This window comes from Perissodus microlepis, chromosome 14, assembly GCF_051167445.1.
Source record: "Perissodus microlepis isolate ML-2025 ecotype Zambia chromosome 14, ASM5116744v1, whole genome shotgun sequence".
NCBI classification, from domain to species: domain Eukaryota; kingdom Metazoa; phylum Chordata; class Actinopteri; order Cichliformes; family Cichlidae; genus Perissodus; species Perissodus microlepis.
The window spans coordinates 11012211-11034274 of record NC_140474.1 but is presented as its reverse complement, the minus strand read 5'-3'; the positions used below and the strand labels follow the sequence as shown (position 1 = coordinate 11034274).

The following is a 22064-nucleotide window of genomic DNA, read 5'->3' as shown; positions in this document are numbered from 1 at the left end:
ACAGAGCGGCGCAGGCAGGATTTGCAGAGTAGGCTACTTACGTAAGAAGACCTCCAGGGGCAGACATGGACCTCTCCGCCCGTCTGCTCTGACACTCAAAGGGATTACTGAAAGACCGCTTCCTCAGCATGGACTTCACAAGAATCTGAGGGACATCAGAGAGAGTATCAGTGAATTCCCATTTGATTTACATTTTTGGTAAACTGTTGAGCTGCAAATCTTAGTTTTTAATTCTATTATATAATGAAAAATTAATTTGCTTCTGGAGGCAGGAGGTCTGAGCACTTCAAAATCATAATAACCCACTGATTTTTTAACCATTTTACCGTTACTTTTGTGTGCTTTCTCTCTTTTCTCTTGTGTGGTTTTGAAGCATAAAGGACTGAAGTAATTCAGTTGTACTACCAGATGAACATTTAAGACATGCAGATGAGATGTTTTTGTTTCTTTTCATTGTTGTTGTTGTGTTATTTTAACATGTTCAAATTAAAGCCACGCAATACAGTATTTTTTTAAAATCAGCAGCCAGCTGCAGGTACTGTGGTCTTTGCATGATCAATCAGATGTGTGCGACTCACCACAGTGGAGAGGCTGGGGATGAGTTTAATGCTGTTCTGCACCTCCTCCTCAGTGACCTCAACAACCGTGCAATGCTCCTCCTCCAGAGGGAGAGGATTTGCACCGTTCTCTGTCACCCACGGATGGAGCTGCATCCGGACCACATATGTTCATTATGAATGATGTTGTTTCTGTGATTCTAGGATGTAGATGTGATAGATTTTCCTTCTCACCTTAATTTCTGGGATGGTGATTCTTGTTTCAGGGTTTTTATCCAGCATTCTTTCAATGAGCTCCTTCAGTTCATTACTTATTAATGGCCTGTCAAAATAAAAGAGTCAGAAAAATAAGTGGATAGGAATTAAACACATTTAGGTATGTTAACATGTGACATGAAGCTACTGATGAATAATATTATATTATACAATAATATTAAATATCAAATCATTATAGATTGAATGTCAGTAAGTTCCAAAATGCTAAACAAGTAAGCACAAGTTTATAAAATATTTAAAGCGCCGATGAAAAAAACAGCTAGCTGACAGAAGATAAATGAATTAAAGTAAAAACACAAATTACTGACTCCTTACCTTTAACTAGATTTGATAAAACACTTATGAATAAAGAAAATAACAAATTATAATCAAATAAATGATCAGAGACCAAAAGCAAATTGATTTGTTCCCATTTCTTGCCTGATCTCAGGAGAAATCTATTCAATGAATCTATAAGAAACTACGATTTTAACCCATACTGGTCCTACTATATTTTAGTCTTATGTATCTACATAGAACATTTATACAAACCTTGAAAGTCAAAATCTGAGATTGTCTACTGAACAATCCTACAGTTTGCTTACGTCTCTGGAAACTCCACAGGTTTGTTCTTTATCTTGTTGTGTAGAGAAACTATGTATTCATCATAAAAAGGACACTAAAGCAGGAAAAATAGAAGAAAAGGGATTCAAATGTTAAACGACTGATGTAAAAGTGTATTAATCTACAAGCATCATGCTGCAAACATGCTTACCATCCCAACGACGAAGCAGTACAGTGTGACTCCCATCGCCCACACGTCTAATGCCTGGCAAATAAACACAAATGATCACAGTGACACCACTGAAAGGCTCTCAGCAGGTTCGCTAAGCATCACTTCTTGATACTTTCTCTCAACTAACACAGCCTGATATGTAAAATCAAAGCATAGTTAAATCACTGATGACGAATAGGGAAAAAGATCGTCTCACTTTTCCACTGAAGCTCTGCTCGTGTTCGGTCACCGTCTCCGGAGCCATGAAGGCCGGCGTCCCCGCTGTGCTTGACAGAAGGGCGTCTGTCCCCTCAAACTCTTTGCTCACACCAAAGTCTGCTATCTTGACGTGGCCATCATCTCCCAACAGCAGATTAGATGGTTTAATGTCCCTGTGAATAATCCTTTGGTAGTGTACTGCACAAAAAAATATAGATTTAACATTAATTTACATTACATTTACATTTTTCCTGTTAAGTTTATTATTTCTGTACAGTTTTATATTCTAAAGTTAAAAAAAAAACAGCTTAAAATTAACCTTTGAACATTTTCTCAAATATTTTTCTTTTAAAGTAAACCTATTCAAATATTATCCAACAGCTTATCTGACCCAGATCACGGGGCAGCTGTCAAAGCAGAAACACTGCCCCAAAGACATCCTCCAGCTTTTCCAGCAGGATACTGAATCATTCCCAAGCTACTGAAGAGACTCATCCTCTCCAGGGTGTCTTCCTGGTTCTGAGACAGATCCTGACTGCTTTTGGTCTCCACACACACCTCAGCTTGATATTGTAAAAGCTTATGATGAACATATTTGCAGTTAGTAAAGTCAACTTAGTTAAGTTGCTAATCGTTTTGAAATGTGTAGCTGTGACAGGAAAGATCATTTGGGCTTAATTTCATATGGAAACGAATTGTAGACACAGATATTCACCCATTCCTGCCTTGAGGCTTATGAGTGAAGTGAATGCAACTGAACAGATATGTAAAATCAGATAACAAAAATGTGTCATAAAGTCTGTGTACTTACAGTACTCTATTCCAAGGACGACGTCTCTGAAGTAAAAGCGAGCCTGCTCCTCCGTTAGAGGGTTGTCAGTAGGCACCTCCATCACCGGTCTGACCAACATGAGAGGTGTACAAAAGCAGAAACGTACATTAAATAGTCATTCTGTATCTAATCATCATGGTGGCATCCCCAACTCAATAAAATCCCAATTCAGAGCTCAACAGAATACATGAAAGCACAACAACATACCCTTTTGTCACCAATTCGAAGGCTTGAAGACAGATTAAAATGAGATTTTAATGACTTCTTGCCTTCTTATTGAAAACAGTATTGAGGCAAAATAGATTCATAAATTATAATAAATAAATTATTGCCTACCCATGTGAAGTCCATCTTCATCAGGATCATCCAGCACCTGGAAGACACAGTAACTGATGTTTATTATAATAATAATAGTAGTAGTAATAATAATAATAATAATAATAATAATAATAATAATTATTATTATTATTATTATTATTATTATTATTATTATTATTATTATCATTATTATTATTATTATTACTACTACTACTACTACTACTACTACCATCATCATCATAATAATAATAATAAGTCTTTGGCTCCTTTCCCATTGCTAGTGGAGAAAGTTTAGTCTTTTTCTAGTCTATCATTCTGTCCACAACAAGCACATTTTAAGCACAAGGAAGCAGCACAAAGGCCAGTGACACAGTTACAGTGGTTGTTTGTTTTTTAACATCTTTTACAAAGACTGACTCAAACAGGGATAGAAGAAATAGATGCTTTTGGTTTTCTACATTAATATAACCAGGGAGTGTAAATTATGAGATTAATTATGGGATGACACAGGCACAGTTAATCTGGCATGGTTTTCATTGGCAAGAGCAACCAGGGCTCAGGCACAGGGTGAACATGCAAACTCCACACAGAAGAGCGGTCAGTACTTGGGTTTGAACCCACTGCTGTGAGGCAATAATGCTGCCCTCACGTGGTAACTAACCTCTGTTAAATCTACACTGTAGGTACGTTTTAACCCCAAGCAGCTCTAAAATCTTAAAATGTAACCTGACGTCCAGCGCTCTGAAAATGTACCTACACCTCTCATTGATTCAGGCTGAATTGGCCTATTTTCTACTCCTCCTGTGCATTTCCAGCCTCAGTTTTTGAGTGTATCAGTAAGAAAATAACAACATTACCTCAGCATAATATGTCCACAATTCTTGAAGGGAGATTTTGAAAAACGATTGAAGTGAATGTGAGGGAATGTTCAAAGATGTGGAAAAACCTGAGCAATAGATATGTTTTCCTCCAGAGAAAAAAACCCACAAAAAAACAGCAAAGAGTAAGGACCCACCAGGGAAATACATCAGAGGTTTTTTTTTTTATTTGTTTCTATTGTGGCTGGCACCACATAAAATACTGGTCCATGACCACAATGTAATTAACACTACACACAGGGATGCATGCTGGCAACCGCGTCAACCACATACATAGGTTACGTCATAAGCTCTACGCTCCACTGCCGAAGTCTAAATCAGCCGTGAGATGTTTCCATCACTGCAGACTGGAGTTGGACCTTACACCAGTCACTAATGCAGAATCATTTCACCCAGCAATTAATGTTTATGGTACCCAACTGAAGACAAAAACCAGATGTGAGCAGATTCTTTTTAGTCCATTGCTGGAGGTTTGAAGCTGCCAACAGCAGGGACAACTTTAGAAGTTGCTCGTCATGTTTTATAGAAAGAATAAATATCAGTGATTACTACAGAATGAATCCACTGGGAGAATTCAAGACAAAAGCCTGATATTAACATACATTAGTGTGTACGTTTTCCATTGCGAAGGGCTTAAACCACCCACCAACACTATCTAATATCTGCCTTTTTCCTGGATCAAATAACAGCTCATGATACGAAGCATGTTGAAGACGTCACTTCTGTGGGGAATCACTCTGTGACTCTGTGTAAGCCACCATTTCCCTGCATCTCTGCTTGAACCTTAATCCAACATATTATCCAATCACCATGATATTGTCCCTGCCTCCAAGTTGCATTCCGCTCTGTATTAAAAGCAGAAAAAGACTTTTCTATTATAAAGTGTTTATTGCATTCAATATCGTGCATACTTCAGCACAACTTTCATTCAAAGCTGAAATGTTTGTTGTGTTTATTTGTGTTGTTCTAAGCTTCCAATGAGATTGTAAGACTGAGTCCTCGTACCAACCTCGATCAGTTTGACAACATTATGATGGTCCAGTTTCTTCAGGATGGCGATCTCCTTGTACACGCTCTCCAGAGGCAAGGCGGCTTTAGGGAACAGATCCTGCTGTGACTTTGACCCTGAGGTCGGCAGGCGGCCTGGAATGTATACACATACATACACACACATAACCACTAAAAGAATAGCAAAAAAGCCAAAAGGGAATTAATACTTATGACTAAGAATACTTTTACACTCACGCAAAAATCCACACTGCCTCATCAGCTTCTTCTTTGAAACTACTTTCATTGCCTAAACGAATTAAATAAAGCAAATTGGGGTAATAAAGGCAAACTGACATGTAAATACTTCAGTATAGTTTAATCTTTTTACTTACATAGTGCTCTTCTGAATCTTCATTATAAGCCAATTTCACTACTCCATATGAACCCTGGAGTGAAACACCAAAGGTAAAAAGGTTCATAAATCGCATTCCCTCACTTCTGTATTACCAGAGTATATGCTGTATCATGATTTTAATTTACCTTTCCAATCTCTTCCTTTAGTTTATACTGGTTGAGCTGGATACAGTCCTACATAAATGAAGGATAGAATTCCATTATCTGATCAGTAAAATATCAAATTATTTAAAAATTATGTGAAAATTATGTAAAAATTCCTCACATCAACGCCAGTGATTGACACACGTTTGGTCTCAATGGTTGGCTGTCGGGCCATGCGACTCCCTCTCTCCTGCAGAGACATTTTCCTGTCTGAGAGGCGAATTCGGTTGGTGTTGGTGGTCCTTGGACCACCCGACCTGTAGCCATTAGGAGGTGTTAAACGGTTGCCGGCCACATTCATGGCTGCCACCAAGTCAGCAAGCTCGCCGTTGTTCTCCAATTCCATCTCTGGCCTGCTGACGGTGTCAGCGCTCATGGTGGTTAACTCACTCACAGCTCAGCGTCCCAGAGATGTTTTGGTGAAGAGCTAGAGGACGCATCATGGTGCTGACAGGTTAAAGCAGAAACAGAGGCATGATGAGATTTTGATACTGAGATCTTTGACTGGAAGAAAGTACTACTGCATAGCCTCTGTCAAATATGCTGCTTTGATTTTTTTTTGAATAGTACTTCTGTGTTGACATTTGCATCATCTCTGATTCATACAAAAATGTTCTGCTGCATTTTAATTCAATATTAACATCTTAATGCACAATATTGCTGGCTGTGACCACACCAAGAGTCAGTGCATCTACAGCTGTGGCGATGAGGTTCAATGTTGCCTCTCATTAAGACACACATTAAAGGAGCAGGTTTTCCAGCCTTGTTAGAGTCTGTACAGACAGATTGTGGGATTTTGGCTGACGCCTCAGGGTGACACTGTTATTGTAGATATAACTCTGACCTTCTGACTGTCTTTGTATTTGTTTTTGATAAGACTACAATGCTATGGCATTTCCGAGCATCTGGTTACATTTTTGCCTTAAATCCAATAGAGACAGAAGATTAACTAAAATAATGACTGATTTTTAACATTTATAGTAAATCTAAAAGGAGGCACACAGGTAGGATTAAAACTGTTATCTCTTTATTTGTATGCAAACATTTAATCATATAGTACACCATAATGCAGCCAGGTCACCACAAGATTTATCACCTTTATCACCTTTTTTGAAAAAGTTAAAGTTGAACTATTGAAATGTTGGGTTTAATTATGTTGCACAACTGTTCTTAAGTGTTCTGTTATTGAAATATACAAACATGCAATAATATCCAAAAATCTCCTTATATGATTTTTGTGACTTTAAAACAGCAGGATGCCTTGATATTTTTTAGATTTATTTCTGCACTAAAGCTGCAGCAAGTGTTGCATTGTGAGTAATGTAGGCACCACAATTTGTGGAATAAAGAAGAAGCCCGGCAATGTTGTTGTTATTTGACTGCATAAGAGTTGAGGGTAAAATATAAACAATCTGATGTTAAAGTGTCACGTGAAGATGTGGTAAATTTGGTCTTTAGTAGTAAAAGGAGAAAAATGCAGTTTCAAAAGTCCAAAGGTGTAAAACAAAATTGGGCTCTTATGATCTGGATGAGGTTTTCAGATCATAAGAGTTAGCGGGAGCCAAAACAGACTTGTTGACAAAGGACAAAAGGAAAGACGTGACTAATTATATACAGAGGACTGATTACACAAAAGACAATTAAGACAGGGCGGGCAATCGCAAGCAAGGACACTCAGACAGGAGAAGACAAGTCACACATGGAAAAGGAGTGAGTGAAGACGATGAGATAAAGTACAGATGAGTGAGATGACACACAGGGAGGAGAAACTACCAACGTAAGGCAAGACAGAGAGGAAAAGACAGAAACACTGGGACACTACAAACACAAGAAATGAATAAGAATAAAATCCAACCAGGAACCAGAACCCAGAAACAGAAAGTAATGTTTGTCCTGCACCCTGTAACACTGAAAACACATGAACATTAACTGTCTCAGGAGTCTTTGCAGTCTTAGCAAAAAACTGCCCGTAACCAAAACAAGTGACTGTTCACTTCAGGTCGGTGCAGTGATAACTAATGAGACAGTGAATAATCACAATACTTCAAACTACAGCTCCTGTACTGAGAAAGAAAAATCACAATTTCATGGAGGGACAGAAAAAATGAAAAGAGATGTGCTGAAAAGTGAAAGGACAGCTTTTAGCACATCGTGTCAAAATAAGAGTTTCACATCAGTGATTTTGTTTTAATAACTAGCAAAATTAAAATTCAAGTGATTGCTCTGAAGCCATACTTCAGAGGACTAACTTTTAAACTTACGTACGAAAAAACTCGAAATATCAACCTAACCTTGTTTGTTAGTTGTTGTTCATCCCCTCCATGCCCTAATTATTTCTTATTTACTCACAACATGCAGCAATCACAGACTCACAGGACTCTTTACACACTTTTTCTGCAAACTTTTGCAAACAATAAAATGTGTTGTGCTTTTTGTGCAAATAGAAAGTCTGGTTAAGAGAAAGGCCCGTTTGTGGTTTGTGAGTGGAAATAATCCTTTGAGGAGTTTGGAGTTATATAAATAATGACTTCTGCAAACTCCAACACAAGCATAGATAAGATAAGAAGTGATGTGAACAGAAACAAAGGCAAAGACACAGAAAAGGAGAAATCCTAACAATCAGAAGGTGCAGATAACCATTAACTCTTTATGAGCAAGACTTCTGTTGCCCATAATGCAGCACTGAGAACTGCAAAGCTTTTTGTGAAGATCTGTAATATTTCAAGACGACACAATTTGCACATTTAAAAAGTAATGTTGTTATAAATTTTTAAAAAGGAGAAAAGGACCTAAGAAATGCAAAAAAACCTAAAATAAAACCCTATAACCTCATTAGAACCGTCTTCAGCATACCACACACACAGTAAAACACATCACTATGCAAAATATTAAAAAATTAAGTACAAGCAGAATCGCTTCCTCACCCAGTGGACATGTCCTGTGTTCAGAGCTGTGGTGGTAAATCTGAATGTTGTCTGGACATGAAGCGCCTCTCAGTCTCAGTGCAGGACTTTCACTGACGGACGGCAGCGCTGGACTTAAGGATTAACTGAGGCTACATATAGCCTCAGTTATTCTGAGGGCAGCAGTGGTCATGTTGACAGGGTGATCAAGACAGGACAAGGCTAGACAACAGAGACACACAAAACCAAGAATAATCCCACAGTGATAGTGACAATATGTCAACAACACACACTCTCACAATATGCTGTGCACTGCCGTTTTCTTTTCATCCTTTACTGTGATAAATACAGCAGATTTATATAAAAAGTATGCGGTATATAAATACTAAGGTCTTTAATCATTACAAAATAAAACAAATTCTTTTAAATTATTTTGAAATTCTCTAGAACTCATCTTGAACAAATATTAAACATGGCAAGGAAACTATTTATGTAATTTATTGACAAGAATAAATAACTACCAGCATTATCTTCAAAGGCTTTTCCCCAAGTCCTTGATTCATTAATAGATGATGTGTTTCAGGTATTTTTACACATTCAAACTCAGTTTTAAGACACTCCTAAAGAAAACCACACAGACCTTTTTGTGTGAAAGGTTCACACAAGATTAAAGAAGCATTTTTACCAATTTACCAAAGTTAAACTAAAACATAAATATGTTTTAGTTTAACTTTGCTACTTTCGGCAGACTTAAAAAAAAATTACAACAACAACAAAAAAAAATACAAAACATTTCTTTCTCCAGGATGTCAAACTTTCAAAGGAAGATTCATGTTTACTTCCACAAGTTCTGCAGTAGTATAACCTCTGACTGGCTTTGAATGCAGCATCAACAGCTCCCGAAGGACGCTTCAGGAGCCAGCAGGTGTTATACTGAGGAGACAGAGAGCATCCAGAGCACGGACGGTCAGCATGTCTCTGCCGGTCCAGTTTCACTTCGGCGTCCGAAGAACCAGAGAGCTGCGAGAGCTGCTGGAAGACGAGGACAAAATAACTCACATGGCCAGGAGCAGTGAAAAGGTGAGTGAAAAAGATGTTTAAACTAACACAAATAAGAAGTATTCGGATTCTTTTAAAAGTGCAGCGCTTAACAAATTCATTAGACCACGTTTCCCAAATTTGAGCCTGCACCCTGGATATCTCCGAGAAGTAAATAGGTGAAGTAAATAACTGTAATTTGGCATCTTAATAAAAAGAAAAATGTTAATATGCTTTATAATTTGTTACTCCAAATTGATTCCAAAATTGATGGATAAAAACAATAATTATATGTTAAAATTACAAATATAATGTGCACACATGTAAATAAAGACAGAGAAAATTATTTTCGTAATTACCAACATGGTTAATTGAGGGTATTGGGTGGTAAATGTGTTAAGTAGGTTACTCTGCTTCTGCGAAGTACTAATGGCACACAGTAAAATACTCTAAGAAATATTAAAAGTATTCATACTTGTTACATAAAAATGGTCCCTGTCAATGTCCTACTATTCGTCAGTGTTATAAAATCATCAACTAATTATTATTTTCATTATAAATTCACAGTAGAACATCTTCCATTTTATAATCTTTGACTATCAAGTATTTAATATTTATTGCTTTAAAAAAGAGATTTAAACAAACATTATAATAGCGACTAATACATTCCTCCCAGTTGATTAATCAATCAAACATCTCGGGTCTGCTGTTGTTTACTTTTGCACATATAGGGGAAAAGCACAGCACTAATTCATTTCTTGTTTCTAAAACAAGATGTGGTGCTTTTTTAGTTTCAGAGGCTCCAGCAGGCTGCGCAAAAGACACGGATTTCAAATCAAAAGCTGGCCAAAGTCAATCTTACCCAGAAACCCAAATTTAGAGATGCAAAGCTGCTGCTTGCAGTGAAGTACAAGGAGCTGAAGAAACTCAGAAGCATCATTCAGGCCAAACAAGATCAACTCGGTAAGTGAAATCCCTTCTGGTCTGATTTTCTTTGCCTGTCCAAAAACTATTTAGACAACATGCTGAAACACTTTCATTTCTCATTATAGCAGATAGATACAGTGTTCATTATGCTCACTGGTGTCTCCTGAACAAGATCAGACATGCAGAGGAGGAGTCTGAGGTGAGGAAACAATGTTTTTTTTGTTTTTTTTTTAAGAATTTGCAGAGCCACTTTGTTGATCTGTGATCAGTGAAGTATTTTCTTTAATCAACTCTGTCACGGTACGTCACACACTCAAATACCTTGTTATTAATAAGACGATAGTAACTAAATCTCACTGGATTACATCAGAAAGATCTGCAGGATCAAGATCTGTAGGAATAAAAGGTTTGCCAAGTAAATAAAAAAAATAAACAAAACATAGGATTCTTTTGTCTGTGAAGGTTCTCAGTCATCCAGGTCATCGTAGTCAAAGGAGCTTGCAAAGAAAAGCGTCTGGACTTCTTTAGGATTCTTTTGTTTTTTTCACATTTATATTAATTCAGGAGTAATATCCCTGCATTGGCTCAATATGTTCACTCTGTCTGGCAAAGTTGTGGCAAACTATTATCCCATTATAAAAATAATCCTAAAAACACAATAAATATATAGAGTTTGGTCAAAAAGTATTTGGACAGAGACAATGTTTTTCTAATTTTAGTTTTGTACAAAACCACAATTTTTCTATTTTAGCAACTTAAGGATGGCTTGTTTCACCTGCATTGACCCATGTTGTCTGTTCACAGCTAAATCTTCCAAATGCAAGCACCACACCTCAAATCAACTCCAGGCTTTTTATCTGCTTAATTGACAATGACATAATGAAGGAATTGCCCACACCTGCCCTTGAAATAGACTTTGAGTCAAATGTCCAATTACTTTTGGTTCTTTTAAAAAGAGGGTGGCACATGTTAAGGAGCTGAAACTCCTAAACCCTTCATCCAATTTGAATGTTGATACCCTCAAATGAAAGCTAAGAGTCTAGACAGTATGCCCATGTCCATTATATAACTGCCATTGGAATATGTTTCATTAAACAGTTAAAGAAAACAAAACTTGTGTCAGTTTCCAAATATATATGAACAGCAAGCTAAATTTTTCCCACTTTAATACCCAAAAACATTTCAGATTGATGCTGGAGCCAAGTTGTGCTCTAATGTGCTGCAAAACGCCTTCTGTATGTGTTTCTGTCTCACAGCTACTGTTTCAGAGGTTTACAGATGGAAAGACAGCAATACAAGATTTTTTGGAGCTCTTTGTCAGCTCCCAGAAACTCCACCACATCAGGTTGGTCCTGATGAAGAACCTGCAGGAGATAATCCGAAATGAAACAAAAACAGCACAAAGGCTCAGTGAGGCTCACTATTTGTCTCTGGGCCTTCCTGAGCAGGTCAGTTTGACCACAGCTGCTGTCTTACCTCCATTCCTACTGGTGCTTGGCGCCCACATAAACACTGTCCCCTGTATCCAGCCTTCGCTGTTTTGCTCTGATGAGGATGAGCTCCTTCGAATGGGAGTGCACCTCCGAGGCCGCAAACCCATCCGTCTTCAGCCACTGAACATGCAGCCGAGGAGGCACCAACCAGCACCTCACTGAAGTCATGGATTTTTAATCAAATTTAGTCTGGATTAATGTGTTTGTTGTAATAAATAAATAAATAAATAAAATAAATATTGAAAAACAGTAAAGCATGGGTAGAAGAATATATTCAGTTATATCAGAAAAAAACTCAGCAGGTTTATTGTTTATTCTGCAGAAAGGGGTTCTTTGGGGACTAGACCACTAGTTAACTGGGCAGGGACCAGAATTAGTTAATTTTCAGTTTGTTTGGACTCATGACTGACCAGCCACTTAAATCACCCTCAACAAACTTAACATGGACATTTTAAAGAAGCTACCAAATGCAAAGTGACTAAAGATAAAGTGCTTCATAGCTCAGAGTTTTATTTTTTTGGGGGGGGGGATCATCCAACTCCCCTCAGAAACAGTTCCTAATGTATTTACTCTGCTGCTGTACTTTGAGTTACACATTTTTTGAAGCCTCACAACTCTATGAAGACCTTGAAATCCTGAAAGGTAGCGTTTTCTTTTCTTTTTTTAATCTTTTGCACACCAGATCTGTGTCTTTAACTCACAGCCAGCATATAATGGATACCACTCAGCTTTCAATGCTAGTGCCATTAGTGGAATATTATGAGAAAACACTCTTGCTGAGCTTACGCAAAGGTATCTTTTGAAGCACTTTTTAAGTGATGTTGATGACAGTTCTGTCTGGAGGGCAAAATTCAACTCATCTAGCTGACTTCTTTTCTATACATTTAAAGGTGGCTGTGTGCATCTGAAGTCATTAGAAAGACATATGAACCATGCCCCGTTTACTTTTTCTAAAGTTTTGTTTTGCTTGCACATGATACATGATTTCAGGTGATCGATATGGAGGTTGTTTCCACAACTGAAAAAAAATGCCATTCATAATGAAAAATTTCAAGTTTTATTCATTCAGTGCTGGAAACAAGTGTCCATAGAACCATACACTGCAGATATACTATTTTAACATAGTAAAGCACACCAACAATAACAGGAGGAAAAATGGTAATTTACAGTAGCAGATGATACACAAACACAGTTTCATTTTCTCTCCAGGAGCAAATATCTGAACTAAATGCTTCTGAGCTTTTAGCCTGTTTAAATAAGAAGGCGGTGGATGTTGGCATGTAACCAAATCAATGCAAAGGACATCAGCAAGTTTGTTTTTTGTTTCCAAGTAACAAACTTTGATCATTTTGATTACAGAGTTTTAACTTAAGGTGATTTTACTGTAAACGCCGTCAGTAATTATAAACTGGTTAGAACACAGTAATGTTTTCTCTGTAGTGAACTTGAACTGCTCACTGACACTCGATACCTGCAGCCATTTATGCCCAGAGACTCCTGCCAAGGTCAGAGAAGGAGCACAAACAACGCTTCCTTCATGATGATGTCCACGCTCAAAGTCTTTTGATAAAAGACCAACGAGTCCATGTCCTGCTTTGGCTCAACATGGACTCGCCTGAGCAGACATTAGGGTTAGCCAGGGTGCCATGTGGTCCACCACACTTTGCCATACCAGTTCAGCCATGGAGATGATTAGCAAGGTGGACCATGTATACGGGCTTTTGTTCCAGCACAGACTTCAGTTTCATCTTTGTCAGCAGCGTCTTTTGTCCTGCAAGACTCAAACTGGGCAATTTTCTTGTCTGTCAGCTGGTTGTTTTGTGCTGTTCACCTCCGTGTCTCTGCATTGTTTGGCAGGAAACTCGATTATGTTTGAATATGTGGATACTTTTGTTAATAAGCTTGTATACACACTAAGAATGATACAAATGGCATAAGAAAGATGAACTATCATAAAATATTTGTTGGAGCTTGCATCCTCTAGCCTGAAAAGTCGTTCACTGGCTTGAATCTCACACTTAGGTGGTGTTTTATCTCTGTATTGTTTCCCTGAAAGGTCTCATGGGGGATTATACAGAAGAGTATCTGTAACAGCATCCAGTAGTACAGCAGGTATATAGTAACACATGATGAGGTTCATTGTGTATGTGTGTGGGTCAACATTTGGCCCCCTATAGAAAATCTTGTCCTTTTATTTACTGCCTTCTTATTTCATTTACATTTTATTCATATTTTTAAAACTTTAAACAGGACAGTCCAGTTGGTCAAAGCATAAACCATACATTAGACATAATTGACAGGCATACAAGTGCAACAGACCAAGTGAACCAGTATACTTATACATAGAGTCTAACTCACACACAGTCAACCTCGTATATGAGGTTAGAGAGAGGTTAAGAGATAAAAAAGCCCTGACCCAGCAATACATTCACTTAAAAAAACTCCAACAAAAGTCACAAAGCAATAATTTTACCCAAAATACAGAAAATATATGAGGCTTACAGGGAGTTTTCCCACAGTAGCTTAAACCCAGTAAGCAAACATATGCTATGAGTGCTGTGTTCAAGTTTTCAATGAAGACTGAGAAATTTTAGAAAACAAATATTATGTCGGATTTAATGTAACCCATTTAATCTAATCTGTCACAATACTGATCTGAGTTATATAAAGGTCTAAAACTATGTCGGAATTATATATCTATGCATTTTGAGCAGATATTGAAATAATAACACTTTAGCATAACTTGTCATATGACCAGAGAAGATGGTGGGTTCAAAGCCACCAAGCAAAAGGTTATTGAACACGGTAACTAAAAAGAGGCCTATTTGTTTTGGGCATCATTATCCAGCACCTACTGAGAATGAGCGACTTATTGCTGGAATTGTGAAGCAGCAAACCACAACAGTTTGCTCAACACCCTTACTCCTGATTTACCTCCTACAAAACACAGGTAGATTGGTTGGGCAAATGTCCATGCACCTCAGGATGATATAGAGCTGGCCCACCATTACACAACCAGAATGAAAGCTGTTGTTCCTCCTGAATCTGCAGTTATAATAAACAATTTGCCCTTTTCTCTAGTATCCAGGAACAGGCCTTTCTGAAGAGTGTGAGTAGAGTATACATGTTATCTCAGTAGTTTCAATCATAGCCTAACATAAACAAACATTTCTACCTTATCCATGAAATAAAATAAAAATAAAAATAGGAGCTGCTCATTCCAAAAGGTGTTATTTGTATGCTTTGGAAAAATTCAGTATGAAATGGGATAATTACTCTGGGCTACATATTTACATACATTTGCACTTCCTGTATTCTTTTTTACAGCCTCAGAAACATGTTCGACCTGTTCTGTCAGTATATATCCAACAGTCATTTGTTACCTTACAAATCTAAATTCAGCTTTGTGCTTCTCCATTCATTCGTGTATTACTACACTTGGAAGAAAAGGCAATGAATGCATACACTTGCCTAAGAAAGATACAACTTAAAGAATGCACTGTGGGCATTTTGTCTTGTGCGTCTGTTCAAGTGTGCCAGTAAACATTAAAATGCCTCGTGTGAAAAGAGGGCTTTTGGAGATATAAGAAAAGAACTATTAAATATTTAAATAAATGTTTTTTTAAAAAATCAATCATCACTGCAGTTTCTCTTTGGGGTTTGACCTTGTTAGATGTGCACTTTTATTCCTGAGGATGAAAAGGTCTAAACCAACAACAATAACTGTGCTACAATGGCTTCAGTATCAAACCAACAGGCAAACAGGTCCGAGCAAAGATTTTCAGGACTGCTGAAACCTCATCACAGCTCTCTTTATCTGCTCGTAGCTCACAAACATCACAATGTTCCAGGAACCCAGGCGAAGGAATGAGGGCACAAAGCTGTGAAAGAAATCAGATGAAAAAAGAATGTGTGTAGGAGTCACTCTGTCACGCTTGATTTTCAAAAATACATTCCTTACCCCTTGTAGAAAGCTGTTGGTCCTTCTTTAATCAGCATGGTTATAGCACAGTTAACAGCACCGCTGTACTGCCCAGGCACTGAGTTCATGAAGCGTGTCTTTATCACATCCACAGGGGATGCTACAATCGTGGTGCAGAAACCGGCTGCAAATGCTGCGGTGAAGTGGCACGGCATGTTGTCTGCAGGAAAAACTGATTTGTTATTTAAACAAACAAACACGACGCTGGAGAGAGAGTTAGAAAGATTTGCACTTACCTGTCATCAGGTTATACTTCAAGATGAGCTCTTTCATTATGTCATAGGTCACAAGCTCAGAGCAGTTTACGATGGCGTTACGAGTTATATTTGGAAGACAACCTGTAAGAACAGCAAACGTATAGGAACACTTTTCTTTCTCTGGTGAATTCAGTCTTAAAAAACATCCTGCGCTGTCATCAAACAGTCATGAAAATCAGTCATGATTTTCACTTTGCTACAAAGAAGAAATTCTTCTACCGGCCTCAGATATCAACAGTTAACAGCATCTCATTTTAAATCAGTTTCAGCAGCACACTCATGTCATTATCAGCAGAAATTTGCAATTTTTTTTTTTTCAAAAAATGGAGTGAGAAGATAAAAAACAAAAGTAAATACTTTGGATATATAAGTTTAAATTTGTGGCATATTTGCTTATTCCTTAAAAATGTATTGTGCAACTTATTTAGGGCTTTCAGGGGGAAAACAATGATCATGTAGAAGTTTCACTGGCTGCTAATTTAAAAAAATATCCACATGTCCCTCTAGAAGCAAGTCTTGCCATACAACAGCCATCGTGGTAACATCTCTGGGTACTTGCTGTATTTGGACCGTTGTTTTGAAGCATTAATTCTAGTTTTAAAGGTTAAAGGACACAAAAATGCATATATTGAACTATTAAACCACACTGATTAAAAAAGCACATAGAAATGCAATGACTTCACCGCCAAATAAGGTTTAGGGTTACAAGTTAAAGCGAGTTAAAGAGAGTCTGCACTCAAGAATGCAGAGTTATGAAAAATGTGTCACTGTCCAAGGATTTCTAGACTCTACTGTATGTCTTATTCACTAATAGAAATGGGAAAAATAATTGTCCTTTGTGGGATTATACAGATTTGTCTTCCTTGGGAAAAACCTTGTGCTTTGATTACCAACAATTCCAGGGAGTTTGTTCAGTTCTGTTATGTTGCAAGCAGCTAACGTAGTTTTAAGCCCTTTTTTATTATTATTCTTAATTTTCTTCACCAAAACAAATTCAAATCACTTGGTGTGGTTTTGTCAGTCAATAGAGGAAGCACTTTTTTTCTGGAGCCACACAGTATTTTCCCAAACATACAGTAGTTTCATGAACACCTGAAAAAGACTCACATGTAAAATCACTGTGGTTCCTCTTTAGGAAGACTAATCTGAAAATGTGCTGGTTTATCCCGAGGTCATTGTGGGCTCTCTGTCAGGTGCCTGAAGTAACGCAAGCTTCACATCTTTGTTTTGCAACATAAAATCTGCACATAAGGCAGCAGGTTTCTCTGAGAAGGTGCTCGGCCAACAGAAGACTCAAGTCAGTTGAAGTCAGTCAACTGTGGTCTAATTTGTGACCTAACATAAGTGTTAGGCTGCAGAAACCATAAAAGCGCCACTAACTTGTGTAAGTATGATTTTTACTTTTGTTTCCCTCAGAGCTTATATTTTTAACATGACCCTAAAGCCTTGCTTTTTGCTTTTTCCTTTTTGTTGACCATGATGTTACAGCTCAGAGGCTAACATGAATCATCCCTGTGGCAATCTATAACAAATATAATGATATAAGTCATAACTGCTACAAGATGACCGCTGCTCAGTGGTGTTAGGGATGTCATGTTGTGCAATAATAACACCTAAACCCTGTGGAGGGTATTTTAATATACCTTTCCAGAGGCCTTTAAAACCTTCGTCCCTGGCAATGGTCCTGTAGGCATCAGTCGTGCTGCTGTATCTCTTGACAGAGCTGCTCTCAGGCCGCCGGGCCTGAGCCTGGAACCTGACTTTCACCACGTCAGTGGGCTGAGCAAAAGCCACGGCCATCGCTCCTGTGGTGGAACCTGCCAGCAGTCGAGTCCCGAGTCCAGCATCTGTTACGCAAGCAATTGATTTATGACATGTTGGTGCCTCAAACAAAGACACACACAGCAATTAGAGATCAAACTTGGTGCCGTGTGGATAATCATAGTGAAACCTGGATGCACAAATTTTTTCAATTATGCTTTTAATATGAAGCGAGTTTCACTTTCTATTTGGTAGATCCTCTTCTCTCAGGTTTCAAGCATCATTTCCTACTGAGGTAGACGTACACTGTTTTCTTTGGTAGAACATTATTCATTCAAACTGGTTTAATTGATAATTTCACTAAATGAAGCAACAAGCTAGGCCAGAGATTATAGTTTGGAGATGTCCTCATCAAGGTCAGGCAGATGTCCTTATGCCTTTGGGAGAGTTTAAAAACCAGAGAAAAAGTGAAAGAGAGGGTTGGACATGGAAATGAGAACAAGCAGGTGTGTTGTTGTGTCTCTAATTTCTGAAGTTTTGTTGATCTGGGTGGAAATCTGGATTGCTTAATAATGCCACAGCGACATAGTTAGAATAGGTGAGGCCTCCAGCATAAACACATTCCTTGAAAGAGGACATTTTTTCTCCATGGCTTACATCATGGAGGCGTTTTCTGCAAAACAAGTTCAGGCGATTACGGTTTAGACTTATACTCATTTTAGTCTGAGTCTGATTTCCGGTTAGATGATCAGGACTTTTCAATTTCTGAAGTTTATTTTCAGATATTAGGAAGAGGGTGTTTGAGCTCATTAGCCCCTTAAGAAATCTTAAAAAAATCTAAACTAACCAGTTGCTCTAAACATCAGTTAAACGTCTCTTTCTGAACATAATTTCTTACATGTTTATACCTGCCGACTGGCATGTATTTCCTAAAAGCTGTTGACATCAAACTCACAGTAAAGGAATTTTTGCACATCTGGATCACCTGCAAGGATTTTTTCTGTTTTCCATCTGTACCATCTTTAGCTGTGATAAGACTGAAAACTTGTGCAGTCGACTCACCAGGCAGAAACATAAACAAAGAGAAAACTGTGTATTAATACTAAAATGTAAACATGGACTCTGTCTAAACTAGAATTTTATTAATCAAAACAATAAGACAGTGAGTCCTTCATAAAATAATTGTATTTGAAGCTCATTTTGGGGTTTTTTTATGTTTATTTTTACTTTAACCAGGAAGTCCCGTAAATTAAGATCTCTTTTACCAATGGAAACCTGGCTTTAAAAGTTCACCATTATAAGGTTTGTTTAAAAAAAAAATCAAAATTATAACATAAAGAGACATCGGACAGAAACAATAAATCCATCCAAACAAGGCAAATAATACAAAGTCCAGCTCAAGACCAGCAACAGGTTTAACAGGCTAAATTTGTTTGGTAGTTGTGAAACTCCTGAGGTCGAGTACACTGGCTGTAATCTGCTGTGTACTGAGTTGTGGGATGTGGTTTTGATGCAGACGTACTTTCTGAGCCTCGGGTGTAGAGCTGCTTCATGGTGTCATACATGCCGATGCGGATCGAGGCGAAGCTCATCTGCCTGTGGAGTCCTGCCACCAGGCCGCTGTACAGACTCCTCGGCCCCTCTGTCTTCACCATGGTGAAGATGGTGCCAAACACACCTCGGTATTCCGCCCTTTGGCCTTTCAGTAAGGGCTTGGATTCACCTTGCACCTGAAGAAACATAATAACAAGTTCAAGATGTGCCATCAGCCTCACTGCCTCACTTAGAGGGAAAATGTCCACATACGTCTGTGATCAGGCTGCTTTCTTAATTGTTAGGTTACATTTGTGTAACATGCACCCGTGTTGAGATATTTCTGAGCATATGCTTGAACTAGGGGGTTAGACAACATGAAAAGCAGTTTATCTTCTAGTCAGCCAAAACACAGGTAACCTTGTATTGGCTGACAACAATCTATATCTATAGTATCCTAAAAATGCTCATGTGGTAACATTATGAATAAATGTTATTTTTTTATGCTCTTAGACAGATATGGCAACTTCAATGATTTTGGGAAAACTGATAATTTTGTTAGTTACGCCTGTAAAAACAAACAAAAAAAAACAACATTGTTTTTAACAGGCGTTAACAGACTGTTTCAAATAACTCCCAAGCATCTCAATAAGATTTCAGTCTGGAGTTTGATAACGCCAGTTCCTACTTTGACAAGGCCATTTGGGGTGGTTATAGCTCAGGCGCTAGAGCAGGTCATCTGCTAATCAGAAGATTGGTGGTTCCATCCCTGGCTGCTTTAGTCTACATGCCAAATGTCCTTGAGCAAGATACTAACCCCAAGTTGCTCTCCGATGCATCCATCGAAGTATGAATGTGTGTGAATTGTAGATAGAAAAAGCATAGCAAAAATTGCTTGCTTGAATGGGTGCATGAGGTTGTGTAAAGCATTTTGAGTGCTCAGAGTAAAAAAAGCACTATATAAGAACCAGTCAGTTTACCATTTAGGAGCAGGACAAGGATCCAAAACACTAGTGTGTTTGTTGCATAACTCAAGTGTTTTTGGGTTTGAAGGGACAAACTTATTGCTGGACATTCTCCTTCAGGATGTTCTGGTAGAGAGCAGAATTCATGGTTCCATTAACTACAGCAAGTTGCTCAGAAGCATCAAAGCAGCTTGACACCATCACATTCCCATCACCTCTATACCTCTGACCCTAGCTGAAGTGAGGCCTGCAGTTCTTCAGATGTTGTTCTGGGTTCTTTTCTGTGGTTCACTGGAGTCCCAAAGCCTTAGAAATGACTTTGTAACCCTTTCCAGACTGATAGCTTTCAGTGACTTTTTGTTTTACATGTTTTGTTTTGTTTTTTTGTTTCTTTGAATTGTGTCATATTTTAGCCTACTTCACTTTTTAGACTGGCAGTAATCACACCTGGGTGTGGCTAGTGAAATTGAACTTTGCTTTCTTAAAAATGTGAGTGGTCACAGTAAATTTTACATTTTCACATAAGGCAAGGTAGGTTTGGATATCTTGTGTAAAATGTGGAAGTAAAATTAAAGGTAATTTGATATACAAAGAGGTGTTTACAAGGGTTATAGAGCTAGTTATGCAGCTATTTGGTGGTTACCTGTTTTGGTATTTACATGTTTACACATTTGAATGTTTACAAATGCATGTTCAAAGCAGTAATAAGTATGTGTTATATCTACCTAGTTGTTTTTTCTGCATTGATCTGAGTATAACATTTCTTGGCTTCTTAGAGCCCAGTGAAGTATTCATGACGGCGGCACACAGGAAGTGTTGGTTTTTGTTGTTGCTGTGTGCTGAGAGTAAAGAGGCTGGTAAGACAGTTATCTGTCTCCATCGTGCTGTTCCTAATTATTCAGGGACATTCCATCAAGTGAACCCTCACGTTACACTTGTTTCTTTAATAACTCAAATCATCAGTTAAAAACGGACTTTGGGGTTTCGGTAATTTGGTGATCTGAAACATTTGAGTGTGCCAAATATGTTAAAAAAAAAAAAAAGAAGAAGAAGAAGAAAGAAAGAAATCAGGAAACAACACTTACGCGATAAGCTGAGCCGGGTCGGGGGGAGCGGGTGCCCGCCCCACTGTGCACCAATTTTTCACTTTTTTTTTTATTCTGAATTGTGTTACACTTTTTGTTATAAAATATAAAGCTCTTAATTACCGAGAATATTTTGAGGTGGCTATAGTTGCAAATACCATGAGGCGGGTGGGGCTTCCTGATGCCTCACCTGCAGCCGGACTTTGGCGGTGTCCAGTGGGAAGGTGACCAGGTCCGCCACGCAGCCTGCTGTTCCAGCTGAGAAGATTTTAACAGCAGTTGTGGGCGTCAAATCAGCCGCTCTCCCTCCAACCATGATCAGTGCCTGAGCTCAACAGCAAGCCTCACCAACAACAAAACGTAAATAACAAAGTGCGCATTGAAGGACTAATCATCATTTCATCCTTCGTGTACGGAAACGAATAAAAGCGATGTAGGTCAAGCTCCATGCAACAGAAAGTTTGGAGTTTGAAGGGAACAGCGTCGTTGTGCCATTACACAAAAACGCTCACGACAAGAAGTCGAAAGCAAACTGAACAAAGTCGGTATCTTTGCATGTCAACAAGCACCTGACTGCGCAGCCGACGAGTGAAGCCTGGCCCACATTTACTGACTTTGAACGGACCTGCTGCACCGCCCTGCCTGAACTCCAGATACTCATCACACACATGCGCGGAATACCCCAGATTGTTCTTTATCGGTGTTCTCTATCACGATCCACCTGCTTTCAAATAAAAA

The 22064-nt window shown here is 38.3% G+C and overlaps 3 protein-coding genes across 4 annotated transcripts in view; 1 reads left to right on the top strand and 2 right to left on the bottom strand.

The window, feature by feature from the left end:
* The window catches only part of camkk1b (calcium/calmodulin-dependent protein kinase kinase 1, alpha b), an 11112-nt gene extending 2683 nt beyond the window's left edge, over positions 1-8429 (bottom strand). For both annotated transcript variants that reach the window (XM_084950824.1, XM_084950825.1), the window contains exons 1-15: positions 8307-8429; positions 5504-5829; positions 5365-5412; positions 5217-5270; positions 5080-5131; positions 4844-4977; positions 2975-3011; positions 2846-2867; positions 2618-2706; positions 1805-2004; positions 1588-1641; positions 1418-1491; positions 792-879; positions 579-707; positions 42-145 (exon numbers count right to left, since the gene is read on the bottom strand). In XM_084950824.1, coding sequence (XP_084806950.1) covers positions 42-145; positions 579-707; positions 792-879; positions 1418-1491; positions 1588-1641; positions 1805-2004; positions 2618-2706; positions 2846-2867; positions 2975-3011; positions 4844-4977; positions 5080-5131; positions 5217-5270; positions 5365-5412; positions 5504-5758 — 1340 coding nt within the window. In that variant the 5' untranslated portion in view covers positions 5759-5829; positions 8307-8429. The remainder of the gene's footprint in view (positions 1-41; positions 146-578; positions 708-791; positions 880-1417; positions 1492-1587; positions 1642-1804; positions 2005-2617; positions 2707-2845; positions 2868-2974; positions 3012-4843; positions 4978-5079; positions 5132-5216; positions 5271-5364; positions 5413-5503; positions 5830-8306) is intronic.
* Positions 8430-9241: 812 nt separating this feature from the next.
* On the top strand, positions 9242-11905 carry LOC146373474 (vacuolar protein sorting-associated protein 37D-like). The gene is made up of 4 exons (XM_084949833.1): positions 9242-9365; positions 10115-10286; positions 10376-10449; positions 11507-11905. Exons 1-4 carry the CDS (start codon positions 9258-9260, stop codon positions 11903-11905), a joined length of 753 nt encoding a protein of 250 aa, XP_084805959.1. The 5' UTR covers positions 9242-9257.
* Positions 11906-12820: 915 nt separating this feature from the next.
* LOC146373473 (dicarboxylate carrier UCP2-like) lies at positions 12821-21936 on the bottom strand. Its single transcript, XM_084950827.1, has 6 exons — positions 21517-21936; positions 19266-19473; positions 17626-17829; positions 15962-16063; positions 15705-15885; positions 12821-15624 (listed from the first exon to the last, which is right to left on the bottom strand). The coding sequence occupies exons 1-6, from the start codon at positions 21640-21642 to the stop codon at positions 15525-15527; spliced, it is 921 nt and encodes a 306-aa protein (XP_084806953.1). The 5' UTR covers positions 21643-21936; the 3' UTR covers positions 12821-15524.
* Between the last annotated feature and the right edge of the window lie 128 nt (positions 21937-22064).